The sequence below is a fragment of the Hemitrygon akajei genome, chromosome 16, assembly GCF_048418815.1.
Source record: "Hemitrygon akajei chromosome 16, sHemAka1.3, whole genome shotgun sequence".
NCBI classification, from domain to species: domain Eukaryota; kingdom Metazoa; phylum Chordata; class Chondrichthyes; order Myliobatiformes; family Dasyatidae; genus Hemitrygon; species Hemitrygon akajei.
The window spans coordinates 61,756,344-61,772,169 of NC_133139.1; the positions used below are offsets into that span (position 1 = coordinate 61,756,344).

The 15,826-nt window shown below is 41.8% G+C and overlaps 2 protein-coding genes across 7 annotated transcripts in view; both read left to right on the plus strand.

The window, feature by feature from the left end:
• Window positions 1–15,826, plus strand: part of LOC140740105 (ELAV-like protein 2) — a 213,413-nt gene that overhangs the window by 172,143 nt on the left and 25,444 nt on the right. For all 6 annotated transcript variants that reach the window (XM_073069000.1, XM_073069001.1, XM_073069005.1 and 3 more), the window contains exons 4-5: window positions 11,210–11,363; window positions 11,706–11,931. In XM_073069000.1, the coding sequence (XP_072925101.1) occupies window positions 11,210–11,363; window positions 11,706–11,931 (380 nt within the window). The remainder of the gene's footprint in view (window positions 1–11,209; window positions 11,364–11,705; window positions 11,932–15,826) is intronic.
• The window catches only part of c16h19orf53 (chromosome 16 C19orf53 homolog), a 355,432-nt gene continuing 351,807 nt past the window's right edge, over window positions 12,202–15,826 (plus strand). Inside the window, exon 1 of the mRNA XM_073069008.1 lies at window positions 12,202–12,222. Within this exon, the coding sequence (XP_072925109.1) occupies window positions 12,218–12,222 (5 nt within the window). The 5' untranslated portion in view covers window positions 12,202–12,217. The remainder of the gene's footprint in view (window positions 12,223–15,826) is intronic.

Genomic DNA, 15,826 nt, shown 5'->3' on the forward strand with positions numbered 1-15,826 from the left:
ATTCTACAGTCAAAGTCACTTAGATCGCATTTCTTCTCCCATTCTGACATTTGGTCTGAACAACTGGACCACTTCACCATGTCTGCATACTTTTATGCATTGAGTTGTTGCCACATGATTTGCTGATTAGATATTTGCATAATGAGCACGTGTACAGTGTATCTAATAAAATGGCTGCTGAGTGAATTTAGGCTCAATCTCTTTCAACAATCCACCTCTTCACGGCAAAGAAAAGGATCAGAATCTGCACAGATTAATCTTATTGCTATAGTGTTAGAAACTCAGCCTTCCAACAGAGGATTGAGATTCACCAAGCTCTAGTTGTAAGGGATTTGTATGTTCTCTACATGACCATGTTTTCTCTGGGTGCTCTGGTTTCCTCCCACAATCCAAAGATGTACCGGTTGGTAGGTTATTTTGTCATTGTAAATTGTCCTGTGATTAGTCAAGGATTAAATCAGGGGATTTGCTGGGCAGTGCAGCTCGAAGGGCTGTAAGTGCCTATTCTGCCCTGTATCTCAATTTTTTTAAAAATAAATGAAGATGTTCCTGCTAAAGTGATGTCTTTGTTACCTCCAACAGTAGTGGAAGTCTTTGAGAGGTATGTGCTTATACATGCTGCTCACTATAGCCTCCTAGTGTGATAAGATCAACTTTTGGGCTCACAATCTACCTCATCATCGCCTTGCATCTGATTGTCTCATTTTCTGTTACTGCAATACTTTATGCTACCTCAGTACTACCTCAATGCACTGTTTTAATGAAATAGCCTCTATGGACATGTAAATAGACTATGAGAACTACAACAACATGCATTTATATACCATCTTTCCTAAATAATTCACAATCACATTAACACGGTTAATTGGTTCCTGTAAATTTCTAGCGTGTAGCTGAGTGGTAGAATCTGTGGGGATTTCTTGAGTACGTGGGAGAATAAAATGGGATTAGTGTAAATAGGTGATTGATGGTCAGCACGAACTCTGTGGACTGAAGGAACTGTCTCATTGGCTCTTCAACAAACAACACTGGACATTGTGTTAGGTGGACACAGAAGAGAAGTGAATCAAAATTAATTCTAAAGGATAACACACACAAAATGCTAGAGGAACTCCAGCAAAAACCGATATGGCAGAGCAGACTCGATGAGCCGATTGGCCTAATTTTGCTTCTATGTCTTATGATCAAGATCAGGTTAGGTAGCATCTGCAGAGGGAATAGGCAATCAATGTTTTGGGCCAAGACTCTTCATCAGAACTAGAAAGGGTCTCCGCCCAAAGCATTGACTCTTTATTCCTTTGACCAGACCTGATCCACCCACCTACCCCTTTACCTGGTCTTATCTATCACCTGCCAGCCTGCACTCTTTCCATACCCGCCACTTCTTATTCTGGCTTCTACCTCCTTTCTTTCTAGGGCTGGTGAAGGTCTCAGCCTGAAATATCAACTACTTATTCCTCTTGACAGATGTTGCCTGACCTGCTGAGTTCCTCCAGGCTTTTGTGTGTGTCACAGACAAGAGAAAATCTGCAGATGCTGGAAATCAAAGTAATATACGTAACATGCAGAAGGAACTCAGCAGACCAGGTAGTATCTATGGAAAAGAGTAAACAGTCGACATTTCCGGCCAAGACCCTTCTTTAGGATCAGCATTTTGTGTGTGTTGCTCTGGATTTCCAGCATCTGAAGAATCTTTTCTGTTTGTCAGTCAAAAACGATAAGTTGTAGTCAATATCCTTAAATGAGATATCACCTGCCGAGACAGAATGGTTTTTCGGGGGAATGCTGATATTTTAGATACTAACCAATGGACGTGTGGGCACTGAAGAAGGGGAAAAGAAAATCAGGGATGTATCTGAGAACATAACTGAAGGCAGAGCCCTTCAAGGAGTAAAGATCAACTTTATTCGCCATTTACATGTATTAGCAATTTGCTATGGTGTGTTGGTGTAACTTGCGATAAAAAAAATTGACAATCGTAACGTATAAAGAATTATACAAAGTTAGAGGTTAAAGTACGGATATGAAATTAAAAGCATAAATACCATGTAAACAGCATTATAAAAAGTGGTTTAACGAGTTTACAGTGCAGTGACTGAGTTAAGTCCTGGACACAGACAACTTCTGCAGCGATGGTCTTGAAGGACTGTCAAACTACAGGAGGTTATAAAGACAGAGACGGGAAAAGCAATGGAAGAGTGAGAATTTTAAATTGAGGACCCTATCTGGAGTAAGTCAACAAGGTCTGTGGTGGCAGCAGAAGCAGTCGCCACTTAGAGAGAGAAATCGTTGAAGAAGTTCTGTTTCTTTAGATTTATGCACAAAAACATACTTAGGTAAGCCTGGGGCAGCCTGCAGGCTGAGATAGGTTTAGATGTGCATGTCCCTGTGACTTCTGAGCCATTTGTTATGGGTTCCATTCTCACATAGATCTGGACTGGTGTTCCACGTAGGACTGAGGTACTTAGGAGTATTTCACTGGCTTTTTGAGATATTTTGAAAGGTACTTTATAAAACATAAAAGCACATAACAGCCTAGCACAGGAGCAGGCCCTTCAGCCCACTATGTTATGCTAAACTAATTAAACTGGATATTAAGCACCTGACTAAACGAATCCCTTCTAAACAATGTCCATATCCCTCCATTTATGTGTCTAAGGGCCTTTTAAACACCTTTATCGAATCGGCCTCCATCATCAGCCCTGACAGCACATTCCTGGCACCCAGCACTATATGTAAAAAAAAAATTGCCCCACATATCTCCTTTGAATTTACCCCTTTTCACCTTACTCTCACATATTAGGCATTTTAACCCTAGGAAAAAGATGCTGGCTGTCTACTTTATCTGTGCCTCATAAAATATTTAAACTTTAATCATATCTCCCCTCAGCTTCTGCTGCAGAGAAAATCACCCTGGTTTGTCCACCCCCTCCTTATAGCATGTGCCCTCTAATTTAGGCAATATCCTGATAAACCTCAGCTGCCCCTTTTCCAAAGCCTCCAAATCCTTCCCATAATGGTGTGACAAGAACTGAATGCAATACTCCAGAAATGGTCTAGCCAGTATTGTCATTAAACACAAAAATGCAATACCTTTTCATTTAGGTAAAGGGTAATAAACAAATGACTTATCTCCAGGGAACTGATTGGAAATATTTTCATGTTCCAACCACCGTCACTAAAAGCTAATTCGTTTTTCTCTGAGGTATGTTGCTGTACACAAGTTTCCTATTCCAAAGCAACATACACAAAATGCTGGAGGAACATGGCAAGTCAGACAGCATCTGTGGAGGGGAATAAATAGTTAGCATTGCAGGTCGAGACTCTTCGAAAGTCCTGATATGGAAATATCTCACTCAGAGGGTGGTGAGAGTATGAAATAATTTAAGTTCCTTCCTCAGGACTAGAAAGGAAGGGGGCAGAAGCCAGAGAAAGAAGGTGGGGACCTTTGATGAGAAAAGGAAATGTGATTCTGGCCCTTCCTTTCCAGTTCTCATGAGGGGTCTTGACCCGGAAGTTCAACTATTTATTCCTTTCTACAGATGCTGCCTGACCTGCTGAATTTCTCCAGCATTTTGTGTGTTACTCTGGATTTCCAGCATCTGCAGAATCTCGGATGTTTCCTCTTCCTGAGCCTTGTATAGAAATGGAGGCTCTTTGTGGATTTTTTTTTTTTAAAAGCTTCACTGCCTTTCAAACAGCGTTTAGCACTCTACTTTGGTATAAGTTGGATTTCAGCTGTGAAGTATCAAGACAGATTTGGCACATTAACCAAAACCTGGCAGCATTCAAGACAGAAGGGCTTTTCAGTACTCGGCTATTGTTCCCCGAAACACGCTGAGAGTTCTCCATTTCACATATGTTCCTGCCCATATGCGAGAAAGTGGGACACTGATTTCCCCTCAAACACTGAGTGCAACGTTAAATGGCCAGTGTGCATTTCACCTCCCACAGGCACATCCGATCCCATTTCTTTATTCCCTAGTGATGGCATCACCCCCACACTGTGGCAGCCTGGCAATTAGCTTCTCAGAGCACCAGATGGGACCCCCATCAAATCTGTTCTATATCCTTGGCTGCCTCTTAATTATAATCACGTGTAAAGAGGGAGTCCACTGTGCAGTCCTCCTGACCCCAGAGATATTGTCTAAAGCACAATATATCTCTGCTGTCTGGCTTATTGTCAAAGGGGAGGGCCATATTTTTCTGTTGATTTTATTATTAAGATACACAGCTTCAATCCCTCTGTGAACAAACTCCTATACAATAAGATGGACTCTTCTTAGTTCAAAGTAAAATTTATTACCGAAGTATATGTCATCATATATCCGAGATTCATTTTCTTGTGGGCATTCACAATATACAAAAAATACAATAGAAACAATGAAAAACTAGCCACAAACCAATGTGCAAAAGAACACAAAAATAAATTATATATAAAAATGAAATACTGAGAACATGAATTGTATAGTATTTGAAAGTGAATCAATAGGTTGTGGAATCAGTTCAGTGCTAAGGTGAGTGAAGTTATCCACTCTAGTTCAGGATCCTGATGGTTGAAGGGCGATATCTGTTCCTGAACCTGATGATGTGGGATCCAAGGCTTCCCGACGGCAGCAATGAGAATACCGGGTGCATCCTCCATGTGGAATGCGTGGGTTTTCTTCGGGTTCTTTGGTTTCTTCTCACTGTCCAAGGACATACATGGTAGGTTAATTGGTCTTTGTAAATTGTCCTGTGATAAGGTTAGGGATAAATCAAAATTGTCGAAGGTTGCAGGCGGTGAAACCCAGAGGCCAGAAGAGCCAATTCCGAGCTGTACCTCAAATTAATAATTATAAATAAAAGAACACAGCCTAGATGGTGCGGGTCATTGATGATGGATGCTCGGCTTTACAATCTCCCTCATTACAATTTTGCACTTTCTTGTTTTGCCTTATTTTAGCTCAAAGCATGATGTAATGATTTTATCAATACGAACAGTATGCAAAATGCTTTTCACTGTATCTGGGTACATGTGACAATAATAAACCAAGTCAAACCAAATTAACTATCAGGCTGATCTGACAAATCCTTCTCAAGTGCAGTTACGATTGCAATGTGGAAAGCACAGTAACCAACCTGTGCAGGGTAAGCTCCCACAAGACAATGGAATAAAACAGCTTGATTATCTTTCTTTAACTGTCAGTTACTGTTAGTTGGGGTTACTAGCTGAAAGCTTCCAGTCTTTTACAAATTCCAGGCATCCACATCAAGTTCAAAATAATGAATTTAATGGCATCGATAGAATGGGCAGCCAGCACGTTTTCCCAGGGGGGGAAATGGCTAATATGAGGGCATAATTTTAAGGCAATTGGAGGAAAGTACAGGGTTGATGTCAGAGGTAGATTTTTTTTTAACACAGAGTGGTAAATCTGTAGAATTCACTGTCAGGGGTCATGATAGATTAGATTAATTTTAATAGTCACATGTACATCAAAACATACACTGAAATGCATTGTTTCCATTAACAACAACTGGGTGCAGCCCATAAATGTCGCCATGCTTCCAGTGCCAATGCTTCTGTTGTGCCCACAATTCTGTCCTGCACAGAAAAGATGCAGCCAACATACAAGACGACAGGCACAGCAACAGAAAAACAAACCCCTTCCTACCACTCACTTCGTATCAGGGATCGCCAGCCCTCATCCTTAAGGCACAGACCACGGTTCATGATCACAAGTCTTTGTCCTCAGCGCCTGCTGATCTGACCTCCATCCTCATGAATCTGACATCCGAACTTGCTGACCAATTTCATGCTCCGGACCTGCCAGCTAACCTCAGACATCCGACCCCAAAGTACATTAGGGAAATTTAAGAAACTCTTAGATAGGCATACGGATGATAGAAAGATGGAGAGCTATGTGGGAGGGAAAGGTTAGATTGATGCTGGAGTAGGTTAAAAGGTTATCACAATATAGCGGGCCAAAGGGCCTGTACCCTGCTGTAATGTTCTATAAAGCATCATTCTCATACAGTATGGAAACGAGTCCTGCAGCCCATCGGGTCCATACTAACCATTAAACACCCACTTACAACACTCTTTCAATCTCCTTGTATTAACTTGTCACTAGTTCTACCACTCATCCGCAGACCGTGGGAGTTTTCAATAGCTATTAGCCTGTACGTCTTTCAGATGTGGAATTAAATCCCCATGCAGTCATAGAAAAGACCGTACATGAGTGGGAGTATTAGGCCATTTGGCCCATCTCCTCCACTGATCAATTATGGCTAATTTTTCTTTCAACATTATTCTCATATCTCCTCCCTGTAATTGTTCACCCCCTTACCAAACAAGGACCAACCAATCTTTGCCTTCAGTACACCTAATGACCAGGCCTCCACAGACATCCAAGACAATGAAGTCCACAGATTCACAACCCCCCGGCTAAAGGAATTCCTTCTCGCCTCAGTTCCAGAGGGATGCCCCCTTATTCTAACACTGTGCCCTCTCCTAGGAATGAAAACATCCTCTCTATGTCCACTCTATCCACGCCTCTCGGTTTCCAGAAGGTTTCAATGAGATCCTCCCGTCATCCTTCAAAACTCCAAGTGCAGGGCCATCACATGCTCCTCATTCATTAACACTTTTATTCCTGGGGTCATTCACATGCAAGCTCCACATGGACAGCACCGGAGGTCAGCACTGAACCCAGGTGACCAGAGCTATGAGGCGGTGTCTTCACCAACTGTGCCATCTCCCAGTACTGGGTGTCACAGAGTGACTTCACTTCCTCATGCCCTTACCGTGGTGATAGTGTGTTAGTTAAATTACTGGTCTCGGAGCCCAGGGTTCAAATCCCACTGCGACACCAGTTAATTATCTGAATTTTTTTCAGTTGAGAGAAGCAGCTGTTATTAGTCATAATGACCACAAAATTACAGGATTATTGTACAAATTAATGTTCTTCAAGGATAAAAATCTACAACCCTTCCCTAGACCAGTCTGTTTGTAACTCCTGGCACACAACAACGTTATCGATGCCGAAATGGCCTGGTAGACTAAAGGGTGAGTATTTAAGATGAGACAGGATGCATGAATCAAGTTATCTTTCACAGAGAGTGATGGGTGCTTGTAATGCACTTCCAAGGGTGAAGACCATAAAACCATAGACGTAGCAGCAGAATTAGGCCACACAGCCCATTGCGTCTACTTTATCATTTGATCATGACTGATTTATTATCGCTCTTAACCCCATTCTCCTGCCTTCACCCTGTAACCCTTGATGCCCTGATCCATCAAGAAACTTATCAACTTCTGCTTTCGATACACCCAATGACTTGGCCTCCACAGCTGTCTCTGGCAATGAATTCCACCATCCGGCTGAAGAAATTCCTCCACTGAATGTGCAGAGAATGGTGGAGATGGACATTGTGTGGGCAGAAAGGGATTAGTTTAATTAGTTTGACACAATGTTGTGGGTCAAAGGCCAGTGCTGCACTATTCAATGTTCAGAGCTACTGTTTAGGGTGTGGCATAATAGTGAAGTGGCTAGCTTTATAACACAAGTAAGTTCAATTCCCACCATAGTCTGTAAGAAGTTTGGGCATTTTCCTTCTGACTGCTTGGATCTCCTCTTTACCTGGTTACCTCCCATTTTCCAAAGGAGTATGACTTAAGGTTAGTAAGTTGTGAGCATGCTACACTGGTGCAGAATGCATGCTGACATTTGCAGGCTCCTCGGGCTGTGTTGGTCACAGTCATAGATCACCACAGCACAGAAACAGGCCTTTCAGCACATCTAACAACGCATTTCACTGCATGTTTTGATATTTTTATGTACATGTGACAAATAAAGATAATCTTTAATGAGGGAAGCGTATTAAATGCTGGACACACCCATGTCCTGAAAAATGTATTACTTATCAGAAGAGGCTTCTAATCAGAACAATCGATCAATAGCTGACATTATTCTAGCCCTGAAGCTGATTTGGGGATCAGCATTTTACTTAAGTTGCAGAGTGAGGATGTGAATGAGCAGTCAGGAAGTACTTTGGCTCAGGTAGGGATGGAGAGTGGCATATTACTCTCAGAATTTCAGATCGTAAGTCGGGAAGGATTGCAACAGTTTGTGCAGAGTCAGAGAAACATACAGCACAGAAACATGCCCTTCGGCTCGACTAATCCCTGCCTACCAGGATTCCCATATATGCTAGTCCTAGTTGCCCGCATTTGGTCAACAGTTGGCTACGTAGGTTAGAGAAAGTTGATTATATCAAGAAGGCTGAGAGAGCAGTCTTGGGTGACACAGGTTGAGGTGATGCAATAGGGAAGGTTTCTTTTTATTATCTTAATTTGATTCTGGGGTTGCACAGTGAAACCGTGGCTCTGCTGTTCTCAACAGGAACCAAACAACTGCAGTTAAAGCCACTGTTGGTGTAACAGACCTTCAAATTTCCTTTCCCTTCAAAGCTGGTTAGAAGGATGAAGGAACGGAGTGTTAGTTACCAGAGTAACCACAAACAGCCAACTCCGTCCACTGTACCACACAACAAAACTCTTAAAGCCAGCAGAGGCCTCCTGTGACTGGCTTCTAATGAGCACCCAAGCTCTTCCTCTCCCAGCAACAACAAAGAAAACTTATTTCCAACATTATCCTCATTTAATTTTTCTTTTAAACAACCAGGAGGCTGGGTCGTTGACAGAAAGGACGTGCATGTGTTGGAAGTTACCATGGAGACAAGGGTCCCTGAGGGTTAATTTATGAAACATTTTGCACTTTGTCCCCTGGGATGTCACTGTAATGAGTGTCTTAGTTCATAATACTGGCCTTTCCTTGCCTTGTGTGCATTGGATTAGACGAGCGACTTTTTTAAAAGCCAATTTATGTGACAGATGGAAGGGCCTCATTATTACCGTGGCAAAATTAGCTCGGGAATTCTCCTGAGAGAGGTGGCTTGGGTTGTGGTATGTGATGGATTATGGAGAGGTCACTACAGTAAGGCTCCACTATACAATCTGTTCAATGTAGTAGGCAATTAATGGCTTGTTTTAACAGGATCGGCAACATCAGCTGAAAAAAGAGATTCTAACCTTTTGCAAAATGTATTAACAGAGTAGTCGCCTTTTATTTCGCTTTTCAAATCTGAAAGGTTGCTGGAACCTTTATTGCTTTGCCACTTTCAATTGTGTGGATATTTAATTGGATTGGTTTTCAAATAAAAATGATGGATGTCCCCAGTGAGATACAGAATAGCCACAAATAGTCAAGATGGTGTCGAGCTGCTGACCATCTAGATCGTGGTCAGACTGAATTGTTTTTTAAGTTCATAGGAACGGTTTTGGGGACAAAGAAGAGAGTTGGGGATTAGGTTATGATTTAAGGACAAGGATCTAGGAGAGTTAAAGGACAGACTAGGGTTTAGAGAAGGGATATGGGGGAGTATTATTAACTTGTTAATATTTAATTATTTATGGTTTTATATTGCTATATTTCTTCACTATTCTTGGTGCGGCTGTAATGAAACCAAATTTCCCTCGGGATCAATAAAGTATGTCTGTCTGTCTGTGAGTAGGAGTTGAGGTCTCTGCTCTGAGCTCAAAGGGCAGCAATATGTCCAGCTCTTCCAGGTCAGTGGATTCATGAAAAGCGAGAAGCACTTGGGTCAGTCTGCAGGCACACCTGGAGTTCGAGCCTGGAGTTTGGGAAGAATTAGAAGAATGAGAGGGGATCATAAGGGTCATGGGGAAAAGGCAGGTAGGAGGGGCTGAGACATTGACCAGATCAGCCATGATCTTATTGAATGGCACAGCAGGTTCACCAAGCTAGATGGTCTAACCTGGCTCCTCTTATGATCTTACACACCAGGACCCTGCACGACTTACAGGCCAATTGGCCTCTTTCTATGCTGTAACAATATTCAAAAGTTCATTTATTATCAAAGTATGTATGCTGCATACAACTCTGAGATTCTGCTTCTCCAGATAGCCAAAAAACAAAGAACCATGGAAGTAAATTCAAAAAGAAACAGTAAACCCCCCCCCCGCACAATAAAGAACGCCAACACTATCATCAACCCCCAAGCCTTCTGCCACACAAAATGCAGCAAGAACATCGACCTCCAAACCCATTTGCCCCACACAAAGAGAAAGAATGTGCAACAATACAGAATATAAAAACTGTAAGACTGAAAAAGTGCACAGACCATAGTCCAAATCCATAAATGCAGAACCTCAGCAAAATCCTCTGACATTATGGAAGGAGAAAGACACAGATAGAATACAGAGGTCTACCCTCAGGACACAGCAATAGGCCTCACAGCAGAGGGATTAAAAGGCAAGTAGTCACTGCTGAACGCTTGCTTACCTTCTGCATTTGCCTCAATGTTTCAATCTTTCTTGTCACTTTAATTGGTGAATAATGGAAGCTTTAAACATCAAAATGGAGGCAATCGCTGGTTCACACCCTATCTCAAAATTTCTTTGCCTCAAGGCTTCAAGCTCAAGCTTGGGCTCCCTTCCTGAAATCTTCTCCGCAACAGCAAAGTGCTGGATCACTCAATTCATCTTCAAACTGTAAATCACAGGCTCAGTTTCAGAAACACATTTGAGATGAAAAACAAATGTAAAAGAAGCAAAATAAATAGGTTTGTGATCTATCCAGAAGATGTCGACCAAGAGAGCATCGTACACAGGTGCCATCTTAGCTAGGTTGTTACTTATTTCGTCTCAGTTACACCATACTGAACCGGTCACATATTAAGCACAACTATTTCTACCGAACACAAACAAAATGGTGGAGGAGCTCAGCAGGTCAGGCAGCATCTAAGGAAAGGAATAAATAATCAACATTTTGGGCCTAGGACTAAAAAAGGAAGGGAGCTTAAGCCAAGGTAAGAAGGTAGGGGCCATCGACAAGAGGAAAACTTATTAGGACTTCTACCCTCTTCCTTTCCAGTTCTAATGAAGGATCTCAGCTCAGAATGTCCATTGTTGAGTCTCCTCCATAGATGCTGCCTAACTGGGTGGAGGGGGAGTGAGTGAGTGAGTGTGTGTGTGTGTGTGTGTGTGTGTGTGTGTGTGTGTGTGTGTGTGTGTGTGTGTGTGTGTGTGTGTGTGTGTGTGTGTGTGTGTGTGTGTGTGTGTGTGTGTGTGTGTGTGTGTGTGTGTGTGTGTGTGTGTGTGTCTCAACATTTACAATATCTGCAGAATCCTAACTCTTTCTTCCAGGTTTCCTATGCTCGACCCAGCTCAGCCTCCATCAGAGATGCCAACCTGTATGTCAGTGGACTTCCCAAGACCATGAGCCAAAAGGAGATGGAGCAACTCTTCTCCCAATATGGCAGAATCATCACCTCACGCATCCTTGTCGATCAAGTTACAGGTACGACTCCTGTCAGGTCTCCGTGAGTCAAGTCAAAACTGGGGACAGAGGGTTCGATAAAGACCATAAGACATGGGAACAGAATTAGGTCATTCCGACCATCGGCCACACATGAATGTTTATCCTCCGTGCAGAGTTTCCAAATACAGTAACAGAATACTAAGTAAGTAAACAGTGTAAAAAATAAAAGTTGGGAACCCACTACCTTCTGATATAGTGGTGAGAAATTACAGCAGTCAAGACGGGGGTAAGCTACTAAATAATAGGTTCACATTGTACCAAACATATGTAAATTATTCTCTGTTCATACAAACTCTACATTATTTTGCATTCTTACAACAGGGGTTTCCCGAGGAGTTGGCTTTATACGATTTGACAAGAGGATAGAGGCAGAGGAAGCAATCAAGGGACTGAATGGCCAGAAACCTCTAGGGGCAACAGAGCCCATCACAGTGAAGTTTGCCAACAACCCCAGTCAAAAGACTGGCCAGGCTCTGCTGTCGCAACTCTATCAGTCAAGCAGCCGACGATACCCTGGTCCATTGCACCACCAGGCACAGAGATTCAGGTGAGGCCATCATCACCAGTGGCATGTACTAGTCAATGTCTAAGATGGCCAAGTGCATTGTGGATCTCTCTTCACACCCCCCCCCCCTTCCGAAATTCAGCTCAGAATCACAATCAGGCTTATCATTGCTGACATATGTGCAGTGCAGTGCAAAACTAAAATATGCTATGACTTACAATAAGAAAGATATACTTAAATGCAAAAAGAGAGCAAAAATAGTATCTCCATGTTCCTGGGCCAAGGACCCAAAGCCCCTACAATGCACTACGTTACCAGAGCAGAGTGAATGGGTGGTTGAGGTAGAACACACCAGACATGACTGCTGAAACAGATTGTGCACAGTCTCGTATGGTGCCTGCAAATTTCAGCACTTTAAATGCATTACTGAAATGTCTTAATGGAAGAATATTGCTTTGTATGAGTTCGATTTTAAAAATTAGATGGAATAAAACATACTGCTAAATGTATTTAATTCCAGCCTAACTATTTCAAATTCTTGGGCTCTAGTAACGAAATATTTATTTAGAAATACAGCACAGTATTTCTGGCTCAACGAGTCTGTTCTGCCCAGTTACTTTAATGTGATTAATTAACCTACTGACACATACATCTTTGGAATGTGGGAGGAAACCGGAACACCCGGAGGAAACCCACTCGATCACAGGAAGAAAGTACAAACACCTTACAGCCAGCAGCGGGAATTGAACACGGGTTGCTGGCACTGTGATAACATCATGCTAACTGCTTTGCTACTGTGCCACCATTAATATTTAACAACCTATTAACCAATCATTTGGAAGGAAAGTAAGACCACAAATCTAACCTCATGAGTTTTATGCTAATGGAGCTTTATAAGTAGGAATACAGTCGGCCCTCCTTATCCACGGGTTCCACATGTGCAGGTTCAACCAACCACGGATCGGGAAAACCTGGAAGTTCTCTCTCCAGCACTCGTTGTTTGAGCATGTTCGAACTATTTTTACTTGTCATTATTCCCTAAACAATACAATATAACAACTATTTACATAACCATTTACATTGTGTTAGGTATTATAAGTAATCTAGAGATGATTTAAAAGTACAGGCAGTCCCTGGGTTATGAACGAGTTCCATTCCTGAGTCCGTCTTTTAAGTCGGAACAGGTACATCCGGTATTATTTAGCGTCAGTCAAACGTTTTTCTTAGTATAAAGTATATATTTTACCTTTCTATGCATATAAATCAATTAAGAAACATACATTTTTCAATAATTAAACCACTGCGTTGCTTAATAATAATTGTAGCTTTCATCGGGGCAGGGCCTTTCATATGCTCCATTAAAATTGTTCTGATCGTTGACCAACTGTAGCCTAATGCTTTTCCAATGACTGATGGCATTTCACCTCTTTCCGATTGCTTTATTACTTCCACCTTATTTTCAATCATGATTATTTTCGTAAACAGAAATGCTGCGGATTCGGAGCTGAGCCTGGTTCTAAAGACCACCACACTGCGACAGGTTAAATAAAGGACTTGAGCATCCGCGTATTTTGGTATCCGCGGGGAGTCCTGGAACCAATCCCCATGGATAAGGAGGGCCGACTGTAGTCACAAATCACTCACAGTGATAATGTCTTGCATGTTAGCACTCATGACAGTCAGATTGGTTACGGTAATTAATATAAGATCATGGTAAATTGGTGGTTGGTGGTTAGCACAGGCTCAATAGGGCTTTATTTCCCTGCAGTATCTCTTTATTACTCTTAAGTGCATCTCTAAATAATCAACGATTAAGGATCAACTTTATTTGCCATATACATTTACACATATTAGGAATTTGCAGTAGTGTGTTGGTCAACATGTGATGTGCAACAAAAAGTAACAACATTCAACAATTGTAAGGAACAAAGAGACATACGGGTATGGAATAAAATGTACATGAATACATTCACACAGACTTCTACTTGCAATGTAAACATCATTAATAAAAGTGGTTTAACGTATTTACAGTACAGTGATGGGGCAATAGATAGAGAGATGGGGAGCTGTCTAGAATGTTTAGAAGTAATCTGCTAGTTACTTGCACCTTCATTCCAGTTGCCCTGGGGGCCAGCTGCTCACTTTTGCGCATTGAATACTCAGTCGCCATTTAATAAATGGATGTGTGTTTAAAGCTCATCGAAGGTCAAGCCAAAATTGCAAGGTAGACATACCAATTGAAGAGTTCTTTCCCATGAACAGAATTACGTAGTCCATCAGAATCCAAAGAAATGTGATCAAGACAATCCATAACAGAATATCCCAGATCATCCCAGTAAAAATGAAGAAGCTGGGTAAAGAATAGCAAGTAACCAGCCACACAGAATTGTACAGTAGTGTCCAAGAGTAATACAGTATGGAAACAGGTCCTTCAGCCCAAAATACCCCTGCCAACCAAGTACCCACCAAGCTGGTCTCTTTTACCCACATTTGTCCCACACCCCTTAAAACCTTTCCTATCCACATACTTATCCAATATCCTTTTAATATTGTTATTGTATCTGACTCAACTACTTTCACTGCAGATTGTTCTATAAGATCATAAGATGTAAGAGCAGAATTAAGCCATTAGGCCTATTGAGTCTGATCCACCATTCCATCATGGCTGATTTATTATCTCTCTCACCCCCTTTCTCCTGCCTTCCCCCATAAGGTTTGAACCTTTACTAATCATAAACCTATCAACCTCTGCTTTAATTATACCCAAATGCTTGGGCATCACAGCGTCTGTGCCAATAAATTACGAAGATTCACTGCCCTCTGGCTAAAGGAATTTCTACTCAGTTCTATTCTAAATAGATGTTCTGTCTGAAGTTGTGCCCTCAGGTATTAGACTCCCCCACTATTGATAAGAAAATCTCCACATATACCCAATGATTTGACCTCTACAGATTCACCACCTTTTGCTGAAAGGAATTACCCCTCAAGTCCCTTTTAAATCTTTCCTCTCACCTTAAACCAATCGGTTGTCCTTCCCTGGGAAAAGGTGAGTGGCCTCCAACCTATCTTGTTCATTCCAGCTAAAAAGCAGCACTTAGCCTGTTCCTACATTGTCCATGAACTTGCAGATTACACTACCTTTCGAGAATGTCCAGTTACATTCACCTGTACTGATAGCTCCTCCCTCCCTCAATCTGTGAGTTCCAATCTCTAGACAATGAGAAATTTTCTTCATTTCCTTTCTGATAGCTCTGGCCTGTACTCACTGGAGTTTAGAGTAATGAGGGAAAATCTTATTGAAACCTATCAAATATTGAAAAGCTTGGATGGAATGGATATGCAGATATGTTTCTTATAGTGGGGGAGTCCAGGACCAGAGGGCACAGCCTCAGAACACAAGAACATCCCTTTAAAACAGAAACAAGAAGAAATTTCTTTAGCCAGAGGGTGGTGAATCTGTGGAATTCATTGCCACAGACAGTTGTGGAGGCCAAGTCATTAGGTATATTTAAAGAGGAGGTTGATAGGTCCTTAATTAGCAAAGATGGCAAAGGTTACGGGGAGAGGATGGGGTTCAGAGGGTTAATAAATCAGCTATGATGGAATGGCGGAGCAGATTCGATGGGCCAAATGGCCTAATTCTGCTCCGATGTCTCATGGTCTTAAGGTTTTATATGTACCACACTTTGCAGAATAAAACTTTCCCCTCAGGTTCCTATTAACTCTTTCTCTTCTCATATTAAATTTGTCCTCCACCTCCACAGCTAAGTGGTAATTAACAATGGGACTTGAATTTGAAGCAACTGATTGGATCAGAATGACTTTAAGACCATAAAGACATTGGAGCAGAATTAGGCCATTCAATCCATCAAATCTGCTCTACCATTCCATCATGTCTGATACATTATGTGGAATGACCTGCCAGAGGAAGTGATTA